Genomic DNA, 14907 nt, shown 5'->3' on the forward strand with positions numbered 1-14907 from the left:
TCTCCTCTCTCGAGGTCTAAATTGAAAACATCCCCAAAAATTTTAAACATCAAACAAAATCTGGTCCTTCATTTACACCTCGATTCCATCGATGTTTATCACCAAACTTTCTTATCAAATTAAACACTGAAAAATCAGACTCTTCTCTGCCCTCACCATTCAATGCAAGCTACCATGAGTGATTCCTCCAACTTTGTAAGCCAGGTACGATAAAGTACTAAAATAATTTTCTGTTTAAGTTCATAAGTTTGAGATAACATCATTAGTGGTTGCGATAATTGAAATGTTTTTGGTTATTATTCAAGCACACCATGAGTAGTAGGGGAAAGTTTAGTCAGTCACATTCAACTAATAATTATAAATCTATGTCATTCAGATGTTTAAAATTATATTAAGGTTAAAATATGTTGTTATTCCTTATATTTACAAATTTTGAGATTTAAATCCTCTTGCTATCAATAAAATTGTAAGTAGTTTCTACCAAAATTTGTCAAATTGAATTTTTGATTTCACGTGGAATATGATTGACAAGTTTTGATAAAAAATACCAACGACGATAATGATTAAACTAGCAAAGACAAAAAAAGCTATGTGAAATTAAAATAGGGAAATTAATTCTCATATTCTAATATAGTAGAGGGACTAAAACCATAAATAAACTAACTATTTCTAATAAATGGTTTTTGCCAGTGATAAGTTTATTATTACAAAGCCTGTACTTTCATTAAAATCTTGTTAAACAAACTTATTAGATCATAAATAAATCATAATTAAAATTATAGATATTAAATTACTTCATTTTCAAAACTTTTTATTAATTTTATTATTCATAAAAGATAAATTACGCGTGCGAATTTACAAATTTATAAGGTTTATATAGTAATAATGTTAATTTGAGTTTAAGTGTTTAAGTTCGAGTTCTACACATGAGAAAGTTACACGTGGTCTATTAATTAGTTAATTTGAATTGAATGGTGATGCTTGAATATATAATGTATATGGCTTTGGGTGGTGGTTTGTTAGGTTGAAGAAGAAGTTATAGAAAAGAGAAATGAAAAGCCAGAGTGGGTAGAAGCATTTCTGCAAAGAACATTCTTTGATGGATGTACACTTCACCCAATTCGAAGGAACGAAAAGAACAGATACTGTATCAACTGTGACTCTTCTGCTTGCCAATATTGCTTGTCTTCCACCACTCATCGCCATCACAAGATTCTTAAAATATATCGGCATGTCTACAAGGATGTTGTCTCACTAGCTGCCATGGAGAAGTACATTGATTGTGCTGACATTCAGGTACCCCTTGATCTTCCTACTTGCTGCTACCATTTGCTTTATGCACTTTAAAAAAAAAAGAGATAATATAGATAAAGAATTATATGAGATTGTTAGGTCCTTAATGAATTTCAAATCGATCTATTTTGATTAGAATGAATATTTTTTTAAAGTGGTTGCCGAGCAAGGTGGGTGGAGTTTTTTTAGATGATGGATAAAGAATGGTTATGGTAATTGCTTGCCATACTCTACCCCGCTCTACAATGTGTTGAATAAAAACCCAATGTTATTTTTGAATGATTATGTTTAAATATTTATTTGACTATAAAAACATTAAAAAATTTAAAAAATAATTAGCAAAAATTAAATCAAAGTGGTGTGAGGTGGATGTTGGATGCATTCATGGGATGATAATAATTTTTAAGATTATACATTTATAATGAAGTAGACGAATGATAAAGTAGAATATGCTAACAATGGAGCGATAATGAAATTGACAACATCTACTCTTGTCTCGGTCCATTACTATATCTAATTATGTCGCATAGTGCTTATGCATAATCACTATTTGATAATATTCTTTTTATCATTTTATTTTAGCCATATAAGTGCAATAAACGGCTGGTAATAGCATTGAATCCTCTCCCCCATTGTGGTCCGATATTGAACACTGAGACATCATGTGACATCTGCAAGAGAAGGTTAGCTGAACCAGATCTTTATCGTTATTGCTCTATTTCTAGCAAGGTACGTAATTACAATTTAGGTTTATTATTATTTAATTAATCACATTTATTTATTTATGGTAATTTGCGAATTTCAATGAGCAGGTCATAGCATTTGAGAGGAAATCAAGCGATTTAGCTCCCCCTTTTCTTTCGATCATGTCCCCTAAGAAAGCTTTGAAAGTTGAGCAAATAAAGCACAAAAGAAAAGGAAAACCTCAAAGGGCTCCCTTCTTTTAATGTCCGAAATATTCTTAACACCCAACAATTGATTTTCTTCATATATATTGTTTTGTTTTGGACAATCCCCCTCAAGTTGAGGGGGTGAAAAATATCTTTCATTTCCAACTTGGAACTAAGATACTTATGCTGTTGCACACTTAGGCTCTTTGTCATTATGTCTGCAGTCTATTCTTTAGTTGAAACATGTTGTGTCTTGATCAGTCCTTGGATTTTCTCCCTAACAAAATGACAGTCGATTTCTATGTGCTTAGTTATCTCATGATAGACAGGATTTGCTGCTATTTGTAAAGCTGCCTGATTATCACAATGTAATTTTACAGCTTTTTCAACTTTAATTCATCCAAATTACTTCAGCTACTGCCACTGCCATGCTTCTATACTCTGTCTCAGCTGAAGACCTGGAAACAATGCCTTGTTTCTTTGATTTCCAAGAAATAAGTGACTTCCCAACTTGATACAGAAACTAGAAGTTTACCTTCTTGTCATAGGACATGCAGCCCAGTCTGAATCACAATAAGCCTCCATATGTAAAATGCCTTTTGCAGACAATAAAATCCTTGTCCTGGATTTTTCTTGACATATTTAACTATTCTAAGTGCTGCTTCATAGTGAGATTTCTTTGGCTGTTGCATAAACTGACTAAGATATTGCACTGAGTATGCTATATCTCGTCTTGTACCAGTTAAGTAGAGCAGCTTTCCAATCAATCTTTTATAAGCAATAACATCTTCAAGAAAGTCATCTCCTCCTATATGTAAACATTGATCTTACTCCTGTGTTGTTAATCTTCTGTTTTGTTCCATTGGAGTTGACACAGGTTTAGCTCCTTCTAATCCGGCTTCTGCAATAAGTTCTACTGCATACTTTCTCTGGCTAAGCACTATCCTTGATGAACCATGAGCAATTAAATTAAAAAATACATATTTTATTCTTTAATAAATAAAATCAGTAAACATAAGCTATGAATTTATACTTTACATTCTATCATAACTGACTAAACTAACTTTTATCTATCTCAACATATGAATTCTATAAAAATATAATCATATTGAGCTTATCAATTGAGGTTTAGATTGGTTGGTACTGTTGCTATTGTAGCAATGAGGACATGGGTTTGAACACAGTTAAGTGTGTTTTTCCTCCTTTTCAAAAGGTTAGGGAGAAGTTATGAGTTGCATTGGATTAAAAAAAAAACCATATTGAGCTTAAATTTTTAGGGTATCAAGTGCTAAAGAGATATTAAATACTGAACCTTTTAAATTTCAATCTATAACGCCTCTAAAATCGCTTTGCTATAAAAAAAATGGTATCAAGTTGAGATCGTACATAGTGGATTTTTTAGTAAAATGAAATAAGGTGTATAATTGATAAAAGAAAAGGTTGATGGATGCCAAAGAAAGTTGAATCAAGAAGTATTTTGTGATATATTAATTGAAGGTAGAGAATAAATCGTAAAGATGTGAAAAATTTTGGGACCCAAGTATAAATATTCAAAATTTAAGGGGTTAAAATATAAAAATGGGAAAAGTTCAAGGACTAAAAGTGCAAATATTCTAAAGGCGAAAAGGACATAAATAGGAATATAAATTTGTACTAGGGGTAAAATGGTAATTTTGCAAGAAAAAAAATAATGTTTGGCTAAATTACTAAAATGCCCTTGGGTGTGTAGATGAAATCTTAGCCTTTGAATTTGCTAAATTATAAAGGATGAAATATGGGCCCTCGGACTATAATCATGATGATGGTGATTTTTATATTAATTAATTATCTAAATATTATTTTAATAATAGTCTATTAAATATATTTTATCATTATTTTAATTAATAAGTATTAGATAAATATGAAAGAAGTAAGAAGTTCCAACGTCTATGAGAAATGGAGAAGAGATGAACTTTCTTTTTTCTACAGTTTAGTCATTTTTCATAAATTCTACTTGTTTCATTCAGAATTAATGAGAATTTTCATAGCTACTAAAAGGAAAAAGTGAAGTAGAAATCCTAAAGAGTTTGATTTTTATCTTGGAAGCAAAAAGTTGGAGTTGGAGGTGAAAAAAGTAGAGAAGATAGTGAAGAGATTAAGGAGACAAAGTGAGATTTCAAGTGTTTTCTTATGAAATTTATGTTTAGTTGAAGTAGATATACGAGAAAGTGATTTCTAGTAAAGAAATTGATTATGCTTTACTATGTTCATGAAGTGAGAAAGAAACATTATAGACAAAGGAGAGGAAGTGACAAAAGCGTGAAAGAATGATGAGAGAAGTAAGAAAGTGAAATCTAGCAAAAGAAAGGTACGTACTCATATGAACTCTACTTATTTTTCAAAGGATTAAATTGAAATGTGTTATAAATTAAGTGTAGTGAATGAGAATTTAATTGAAAATAATATTTAGAAATAATAAGAATTAAAGAGATTAAATTGACATATTATGAGATATGAAAAGAGATAGTGAAAAATAAATTTAAAATGCACATAAAAAAGTAGGAAGTGGGGCTAAATTGAATACTACTTAAAAGCGTAGTGAAATCGGTAAACAAGTGATCTTGAGTAAATATTTAATGTGTGATAAAAAATTAAATAATAAGTAATTAAACTAGCGAAGTGACAAACTAATAAGTGACATTAAAGTGTGAATGAGTGAATATCACTGATGGAAGTGAATATGAGTAAATTCCATGAATAAATTATAAAGTGTACAAGTTATGAAAATTGACACTTAAGTGAATAGAACAGTGAAAGTGATAGTCCGGGTGTTTAATTTATTAGTACATGATATATTAGTTTGGGAGACTAAATTGAATAAAATATAAAAGTGAATTAAATTATAGTAAAGTAAGTATTCTTGAGAATAAATTATATGAAATATCTAGTAAGTGAATTAATTAATAAATTGTTTAATATTAAGTGAACTAGAAGCATAATTTAGTATTGAAACAAGAAATAAAATAGTGATGTTGTTTTTTGATAAAACGAGATCGACTTGGATTTTGAAAATGAAAACGAAAATGGGAGTCGCCACCGATCCTTTTTGATGGGGTGTGATCGGGTCATCTCGAAAAGTGGTTGTTTTTAATAAACAATTTAATTTTATTAACACAACGATTTTGGTCCACGAAATTTAGAAAAAACAGGCTCGGGAGTCGGTTACGCAAGAGGAAGGATTAGCACCCTCATAACGCCCAAAAATTGGTACCTAGTTGATTAATTAGTGTCTTAATGTCGAAAGTTGAAAACTCAAAAATAATTTAAAATACGATCCTTTGTTATTAATATACATTTAAAAAATGTTTGAGTAAATTTAAAAATGAGTTAAATACCCGCTTATTCCAAAGTAACGAAATGTTACGCCCCGTAAGTTAGGACGCAGTATTTGAAACTTTAGAGAATAGCGCGACTTTAAATTTTATTGAAGTTTCATTTCTTTTAGAAAGTCAGAGGGATATTTCGCTATTTTGACTTAATGAGAAAAACCTAAACCCGTAAGTTTGTGTTCGATTTTCTCAGATTACCAAAACACGACATGTTACCTCATAACGAAATTTATTTCATTTTTAAAAAAAAATTAAAAAGGATTCTTTGCTATTTAGGTTTAGCGAGAAAATCGAAACCCTGTAAGTTAGGGTACGATCTCCCGAATCACTAAAATACAAAGCTATTGCCTTATTGAGATTCCTTTCATTTTTGAAATCTTAAAAGGATACTTTGTTATCTCTATTTAAAGAGAAAATTGAAACCCTGTAAGTTAGGGTACAATTTCTCGAATTTACGAAATGCGAAATATTGCCTTATTTTAACAATTTTTCCTTCTTTTGAATAATGACGAGTGCAACACTTGAACAACGTGTATTTATTTTGTTCGTGATAAAATAGACCGATTTATTATTGGGTATATACAAATCAAACGGAACTTGTGAAGTGGTGAAATAAAATGGAACGATAATATGGAACATGAGATGGCAATTTAAAAATAACATGTTGCTTCGATGGACGGCAATGATATGAAAATACGAACAACTTAGTTATAGTTCACACGATGGCAATAATCACAACATACACCATTTTTAACAATAATCGATAATCAAAGATGAATGACAAAGTAATATGCGCAAACAATTTAAAGTATATAAATAGAATATTTAAAATGAACGATATAAGAAGGTTATAGACAAGTTAATTCGATATGAATAAAACGCAAATAATTTGAAATAAATAATCTCAAGTAATTTAAAATAAACAATCTATATATCAATTTAAAAGAGATAATACATATAATCTAATATGGATAATCTATGAAACGTTTAAAATAACATATGAAGAAAATGAATAAATAAAAAATATAAAAAAATGAAAACTGTTAAAAGTGATAATATGAAGAAAAAAGTTTAAGGTTAAAATAAAACATAGTAGGGATTAAATCGGGACAAAAATGGAATTTAAAGTAAAAACTGTAATAAAAAAAACAAATAGGACCAAAATTAAAGGTGCTCGAAGGCCGAGGACCAAAACGGAAATATCCCCGTCCTTTAAACGGTACCGCTTTAAGGGGCAGCATCTGCGCATGGTCGAAAGACCAAATTGAATCGGAAGCAAACTTTGTGGCCAAAATAAAAAATAAAAGAAAATAAAAAAGGATCGCATTGAACACGCTGCAAAGAAGCAGGGGCTTATTGCGCAAATATACCCTCACATCAGAAAACATGCGGATCCCCTGTTGAACGAGTCGGGTATTCGGGTCTTATATAAAACGGCGCCGTTTTGGCCATGGGTGCTGAGGTCCAAAACGACGCCGTTTCGTACCTTATATAAATAGTAAAAAGCAGCCAAAAAAAGAAAAAGAAACACTTCCCACTTTATTTTTTCAGAGAAGCAACAGAGAGCTCTCAACCTCTCTTTCGGCCCCTTTACCGGACTAGGGGTCTGCCACTATCACCACCGTAATGTCGCCTCGTTCGGTGGCCGACGGTACGCACAGAGAGCGTTTTGGCCCCATTTTTTAGCGTATTCGAAGGCTAGGCCTTTTTTAACCCGAAAGGCCAAGGGAAAGAACCCTTTACCCCGTCTTTTAGAATTGACTTCGGCGGCGGAGAGGCCTCTGACAACGTAGCAGAGGGGCGCTCCAGGTATTTCTTTTTTCTTTTCTCTATTCTATATTATTTGTTGAAACTGATTTGTAAAAGAAATGAACAAATGAATAAAAAAAAAGGAAACAGAAAGACAAAGAAACGAAAAAACGATCAGATTTTTCAATCTATTAAAATCTTTGTTCCATTTTTTATTAACTGATGCGCGTAAAAAATAAGAAAAAACTACAAGTCTCTGATTTTTGCTTTATAGCCGATCTAAACAACTCTTTGATGTCTATTTTTTTTGTTGTTTTGTGATTTGGTTGCTTCCTTCTGTTGCGTGTTGCTCGTTTTGCAGGTGTCAGACACGTGGATGGGCGGTGATAGGCGAGTGGTGGTGGCAGTGGGCATGCGTGGAGGCTGGCAGCTGAAAAGAGTTAGGGAGGCTAGGGTTTTCCAACATTGTTTTAGTTTGTGGACTTATAGGGCCGCCTAGGGTTTTTTATTTTGGGTTTAGGCTGTTTAGGCCTATTTGTTGTAATGGACTGAGACTTTATTTTTGTTTGGTTTTTGTTTGTCTGGGCCCGAGCAAAATTTGGGTTTTAAAGCTGCCCCTCTTTGCTCATTGTCGTGTAACGGGAATGAAGCAAAGACTTTTAAGAAAGACAAATTTTACCCGGTCTCACAGAGTCTTGACTTTTTGGTGCTTCTCTTCTTCAAATAACTTCGTTCCAGTCCACTGTGTCTTATTGCTTCAATCTAATCCATTGCACTTAAGAGAGATATGACTTGTAGCTTCAATATTCTCTTCTGCAACTTCAGGGGGACGAGATTTGTGGTTTTAGTCTGCTCTACTGCAAAGTCAGTAAGATAAGACCGGATATGATCTGCTCTACTGCAACTTCAGAGAGATAAGATCTGTGATTTTAATCCGCTCCACTGCAACTTCAGGGAGATAAGATTGGTTTTTTTCGTCTGCTCCACTGCAACTTCAGGGAGATAAGACTGGATGCGATCTGCTCTATTGCAACTTCAGAGAGATAAGATCTGTGATTTTAATCCGCTCCATTGCAACTTCAGGGAGATAGGATTGATTTCTGTCGTCTAATTAACTGCAATGTTGGGGAAGCAAGATTCACCATCGTAGCTTTAATCTGCTCCACTGCACCGCCAAGGAAGTAAGATTCGCCGTTGTGGCTTCAATCTTTTTAATTGTAATGTCGAAGAGATAGGACTGGTGTCTTCAATCTGCTTCACTGCTAGTACAGGAAGACAATATCTACTATTTTTAGTCTATTCTGCTGCAATTTCAGAGATATAAGACTTGATATGATGACTTCAATCCATTCCACTGCAACTTTAAGGGTATGGGTAACTTCATTGATCTGTTCTCTAGGGAACATGACCTGCAAAATCCATTTCATGAGCCTATTTATGCCTAGTGTTTAGGATGTCATGATCAAAATGAATCAAATACTCATAACTAGATATGTATGTATGATATTTACATGAATGGAAAATGTTATTTTTCGAGAATTATCCATTTTTAATGTTTATGTTGTCATTATTCACTATTCATCAAGGCTTTATCACTGATGCCTTCTTGTTCAGTTGATATCATTAACAGAAAAACCAAAGAAATAGTCACAATTTAGACTATTCTTTCTCCAATGCTTCTAACTCTTAAGTTGGTTAGTTCTAAACAATAGCCCTGTTTCAGGTCCTTCTATTATTTAGAGGCTTTCAGAGTAATAAGCAGAACTCCTTCCGCTTGAATATTATCAGTCCAGTAATCATTATTTCAATGAAAAATGCTTGAAAAATATTATCAAAATGGACAAGATGAAATTTTATTAAGAACAAAGCTCGAAATGAATGAATCAATCAAGATAACAAATTTTGCTAAAATACAAAATGAGAATAAATTAATCAAGATGGCGTATTTTGTCAAAAAATACAAAAAATGAATAAAATAGAAATAGGTGCCCCAGATATCGTAGCATGAGCTTCTCTGCCCCAAGCTCATTGATGACCCTTTTGAACTTGACATGTGTTTAAAAGTCTTAGAAGACTTTGTTGATGCCCCAAGATGTAGCATCTCTCCTTCTTATTAATTCAGAGAGGACAAGACTACCGCATGCCCCACCTTTGATCAAAAAAATTTGAATTACCCATTCCTGGGTTTTCAATTCAAAACCCTTTTGGTCTCAAGACGCCCTTTGTGGGTTTTCACCTTGGCCTTTCCTTTTTCTTTTTTCGTTCTTACTTTCTTTTTCTTTTCATTTTTTTCGAGTGAATTATTTATTACTTGAATCAAAATTCTCAAGATTAGATAGGTTCTTGCCATCCATCTTGGTCAATATCGACGCTTTTTCAAATAAGGTCTTCCACATAAGGTCCTCTCCAGTTTGGCATCTACTTTCTTCTGAAGTCCTTTTTTATGGGAAGGATCTTCTTCGATATCAGGTCCCCCTCAAGGAATTTTCTGGGGCGAACCTTTTTTGGTGAACTTACATCATTCACTTTTGGTACATTTGACCATGAAGGATAGCTTTCAATATTTTCTCTTCAATCAAATTTTAACTGATCATATCGGGCTTGGATCCACTCTGCTTCATCCAACTTCAGCTCTGGCAAGACTCAAAGGGTAAGAATATCAACTTTGATGGGTAACATTTTTTTATTTCATACACCAATAGGAAATGAGTTGCCCCGGTAGAGTTTTTTTTGGCGCAATTCATCTTGGAGTGACATGGCATTAATTTTTGAACAGACTGCAAACTTCTGATATCGTGCCGTTGTTCAATTTTAGTGCATTGTCAGATATGATCCTTTTGGCATTCCATACTGACATATGATTTTTTAAGAATTTGCAGACTGAAAACTTTGTAACATTGGCATAAGAAGTAGCTTCCATAAAGATGAATTAATGACTGCTAAGAACTTTTGGCGAGATCAGCCCAGTAACATACGTGCCCCCATAAAGAAAGGCCATGATTTCCATTGATTCTTTGTAAGGTAGGATCTTGTTCTCATCTTGTTCTCTCATCCTTAACAAATCAAGAGATAAGGTACAGTCTTGGTCACCTTCAAAGTCCTAAGGTTCCTCTGGACACATATCCTGCTCAAAAGGAGATCCTGAGTCAATTACAGTGTCGCTCATATCATTGATATCTGGAGGCCTGTTATAGGGACGAAGTGAGATCCAAAGAATAAAAGAATCTAAGAATATTTATCTGTAGAGTATGATTATGGATGAAATGGAAGCAATAAAAGAATATTGACTCGAAGTGAGAAATAAAGATGTATTTTATTGAAATAAAGATATTGGACATGAACCTATCTCACAAAAGGATTCTTATTGCTCCTAGGCTTAGTGCAATAAGCGCGTTTTGGACATTACTCCGAATTAGCTCTAAAAAATACAGGGATCTCTTTCACAGTCCCATTGTTCAAAACACTCCCAAGTGTGCTAAGGGTAGATGCCTCATAAATTATCTTCCCCAGTTCCTTCTTTGGATACGGCGTTAACATTCAAATTTGCAACATTCCTTCCGGGCCTTGGACTTCTTCAAAGAATTCGAACTCTTTATTATCCATTAGACTTTGCACCAATCTTTTGAATTCAGCACACTCCTAGATTTCATGACCTTCTTCAGCGTGGAACTCATAGTAGCTCATTATCCCTTCTAGTCTCTTCTCCAAATTCTGAATGGTTAATCCCACGTCTATCATTGGTTTCAAAACCCATTTCAGTGGGGGGTTTTTACTTTTGTAACATTGGTTTTGGTTCTTTCTCCTCCATTCTTAGCTATCGCGTTTACCCTTGGGTCTAGATAACTGGGCAATGGATTTCCTGCCACATTAGGTCTAGATGGATCGTCAAACGTCACAATGCCAATATTAATGAACCTTTCGACTAACTTTTTAAATGTAGTGCAGTTTTCAATCGAGTGCCCTGTAGTTCCTGCATGATACTCGCATTGGGCATTCGCGTCGTACCATTTGGGGTATGGAGGTTGCATGGGTTTTGAGTAGAGCGGAGCTACAACATGCTCATCAAACAGATTTTGATACAGTTCTTTATACGTCATTGAGATGGGTGTGAACTGGAGTTTTTCTATGTTTGGCCTCGAGTTGGATTCTTGCTTCGAGGGGTCATGATAGCTAGCTGTTACCGTCCTGGGCTGACCTACAGTGACCGCTTTTGAATACCCTTTATTATACAAGCTCAGATTACTCACTTTATTTTGTTTGTGCTTTGGGGTTGATCTTTTGGTACTTTCACCCACATCTATCTTCCCACTTCTTATGGCATTTTCAATTATCTTGCCAGAGATTACCATATCTGAGAAGCTCATAATAACGCTTCCCAACATGTGGTTAATGAATTGGGCTTTTAGAGTGTTGATGAAAAGTATTGTGGTTTCTTTCTCCAGAAGAGGTGGCTAGACTTGTGTCGCTACCTCTCTCCATCTTTGGGCATACTACCTAAAGCTCTCACTTTGCTTCTTTTCCATGTTCTACAATGTGATTCTATCGGGTGTCATGTCTGTTACATGGTTGTACTACTTTATTAAAGCCTGCGCCAAGTTCTTCCATGAGTGAATGCTGGCACGGCTCAGCTGGTTGTACCATTTGACAACCGATCCAATCAGACTATCTTGGAAACAATGAATTAACAGTTACTCATTATTAACGTATCCCGTCATTCTTCGGTAGAACATCGTGATGTGAGCTTCAGGACAACTAGTCCCATTATATTTTTCAAATTCTGGAGCCTTGAATTTTGGCAGAAGTACTAGATCTGGGACCAAGCTGAGATCTTTGGCGTCGATCCTACAATGGTAATCAATATTCTCCATTGCTTTAAACTTTTTCTCCAGCCACCTACACCGATCCTCAAGTTGCTTCGGTAGATCCACTCTTGCTTTTTCCATTTCTGCCATGTCGTCAAGATTAGGAATAACGGGATTGGTTGGATTATCTCCCGGATTAGAACCCAAGCCTGTTTGAAAGTTCATTGGTGCCGAGACACCAACCTGATATTAAAGTCTGATAGTGACAGGTATTCTTTGCGGACACATCTCTTGTTGCACCGGGGTATTCGTCAGAGTGAAACCTGGAGGATAAACAAGGTCCTCATGATCAACCCCAGAATCAACTACAAGGCTTTTTCCTTTATCATTCCCTCTAGGCAATAATTGTGCCAATTTACTCATCATAGTTCTTTGAGACTCTTGCATGTCTTGTTAGATCTTATCTAGTCGTTCCTGCATTTGATCTTGCACCTCATTTTGCAATTGTTCCAATCTTTCTAACCTCTGATCCATTGCCTTTGTTTGACGACGGGTACCGTAGTGATATTTGGTTGGTGGATTTTTGTTGGTTTCCAGGGTAACTGAAATAATTTTACCTAATTAGGGTCATCTTGTGAAACTCTAATACATATGATGCAATGTAATGCAAATGCATGGAATGAATGCAAAAGAATAAAGAGGCATTGATTCTGAATTCAATTATATTAGAACAACTTTTCTAGAAGACAAATTTCTTTACATAAAATAGAGATTTACATATACGACCTTGTCTTAATACTCGAAGTAAAGACATCGATCCTTTTCCTCAAATTCGTATGTTAAGATTGAATCTCAAAAACTCTTCAAAGGGGCACTTCATCTATCTCCTTTTTGCTTGATCCAAGTTTCGACCCAATGTTCACTCATCCTCGTGATGCTCATTGGCTTCTTTAAGAAAGTTGGCATTAGCAACTCTCGAATAGTATTCGTCAGCTTGAGTGTTTGGGCAACGAGGTAAGGTCGTGTACTATTCCAACAGACTAACACCCTTCCCTCATTATGCTTTCTCGGACCATATTCGGACGACCGCATTGTCTTCTATTTTATCAAGAAACTCATTTTCTTATGACAAACTCTCTATTTAGATAATTGAACGTGATCAACACCTTTTTTCTATTTGATGAAAAATGCAATGCAATGCAAAGCAATCATAACCGAAACAAAACGAAATGGGTTAGTACAAAAGAAAAGCAAGCAAGAAAGAAACGAAAAGAGCACCTATTCGGGTGACCACTAGGGTTTGGTGTTTTTCTTCCTAGGGTGGGCTCTTAAGGTCTTTTACATGTGGCTTGGTTCTAAAGTAAAGGTACTCGAACCAGCAGATTTATCAATCCTCACCCATTATAGGCTCATACGGGCTGAGTTTAGTTTAGGAGAATACATTTCCTTATGGCCATGCGGAGATGAAAATCTCACGAAGACATAGGTACAGATATATCCCGGAAGCGATTCATTATCCCATGCGGAGGTGAAAACCTCACGAAGGCGTAGCTTCTCACTCTCACTTAAAAGGTGTGACCCACGGTCATACAATGCAATGTGTGAAGACATAAAAATTTAAAATATCAGACATGATGAAAAACTCAAACTCAAAAATAGATGAAATGTAATAAGAGGATCATATATTAAAAAAAATCAAAATTTCAACTTTCAACAAAAAGACAAAAGTTAATCAATTTACGGCCTGACTCTCTTATACGTCCCTAGTGTAGTCGCCAAGCTATTGACACCATTTTTTGATAAAACGGGGTCGCCTTGGATTTTGAAAATGAAAACAAAAATGGGAGTCGCCACTGATCCTTTTTGATGGGGTGTGATCGGGTCACCTCGAAAAGTGGTTGTTTTTAATAAACAATTTAATTTTATTAAAACAACAATTTTGGTCCACGAAACTTAGAAAAAACGGGTTCAAGAGTCGATTACGCACGAGGAAGGATTAACATCCTCATAATGCCTAAAAATTAGTACCTAGTTGATTAATTAGTGTCTTAATGTCGAAAGTTGAAAACTCGAAAAGAATTTAAAATACGATCCTTTCTTATTAATATACATTTAAAAAATGTTTAAGTAAATTTGAAAATGAGTTAAAGACCCACTTATTCCAAAGTAACAAAATGTTACGGCCCGTAAGTTAGGACGCAGTATTTGAAACTTTAGAGAATAGCGCGACTTTAATTTTTATTGAAGTTTCATTTCTTTTTAAAAATTAGAGGGATATTTCGCTATTTTGACTTAATGAAAAAAACCTAAACCCCGTAAGTTAGGGTTTGATATTCTCGGATTACCAAAACATGACATGTTACCTCATAAGAAAATTTATTTCATTTTTTAAAAAAAAAATTAAAAGGATTCTTTGCTATTTAGGTTTAGCGAGAAAATCAAAACCCCGTAAGTTAGGGTACGATCTCTCAAATCACTAAAATGCAAAGATATTGCCTTATTGAGATTCTTTTCATTTTTGAAATCTTAAATTGATACTTTGTTATCTCGGTTTAACGAGAAAATTGAAACCCCATAAGTTACGGTACAATTTCTCGAATTTACGAAACGCAAAATATTGCCTTATTTTAAAATTTTTTCTTTCTTTTGAATAATGACGAGTGCAACACTTGAACGATGTGTATTTGTTTTGTTCTTGATAAAATAGACCGATTTATTATTGGGTATATACAAATCAAACGCAACTTGTGAAGTGGTGAAATAAAATGGAACAATAATATGGAACATGAGATGGCAATTTAAAAA

General features: G+C 34.2%; 1 protein-coding gene across 3 annotated transcripts; it reads left to right on the plus strand.

The window, feature by feature from the left end:
* Positions 1-2934, plus strand: LOC107918982 (protein RGF1 INDUCIBLE TRANSCRIPTION FACTOR 1). 3 transcript variants are annotated; one of them, XR_001690327.2, is made up of 5 exons: positions 5-204; positions 1024-1296; positions 1876-2022; positions 2106-2551; positions 2634-2934. XR_001690327.2 is itself a non-coding variant. In XM_041099592.1 (4 exons), the coding sequence occupies exons 1-4, from the start codon at positions 163-165 to the stop codon at positions 2110-2112; spliced, it is 423 nt and encodes a 140-aa protein (XP_040955526.1). In that variant the 5' UTR covers positions 1-162; the 3' UTR covers positions 2113-2934. The 3 variants fall into 3 exon arrangements, 2 of the variants coding, with proteins under 2 accessions (XP_040955526.1, XP_016704027.1); XM_041099592.1 differs by having other exon boundaries at positions 1-204; positions 1876-1976; positions 2106-2934; XM_016848538.2 differs by having other exon boundaries at positions 2106-2934.
* Positions 2935-14907: the final 11973 nt, after the last annotated feature.

Source organism: Gossypium hirsutum, chromosome D08 (assembly GCF_007990345.1).
Source record: "Gossypium hirsutum isolate 1008001.06 chromosome D08, Gossypium_hirsutum_v2.1, whole genome shotgun sequence".
In the NCBI taxonomy this organism is placed as follows: domain Eukaryota; kingdom Viridiplantae; phylum Streptophyta; class Magnoliopsida; order Malvales; family Malvaceae; genus Gossypium; species Gossypium hirsutum.

Coding starts and splice junctions, on each gene's coding strand:
- LOC107918982 (XM_016848538.2), top strand. CDS start 163: ATGCAAGCTACCATGAGTGATTCCTCCAACTTTGTAAGCCAG. Junction 205..1,023: donor CCTCCAACTTTGTAAGCCAG/GTACGATAAAGT, acceptor GTGGTTTGTTAG/GTTGAAGAAGAAGTTATAGA. Junction 1,297..1,875: donor TTGATTGTGCTGACATTCAG/GTACCCCTTGAT, acceptor ATTTTATTTTAG/CCATATAAGTGCAATAAACG.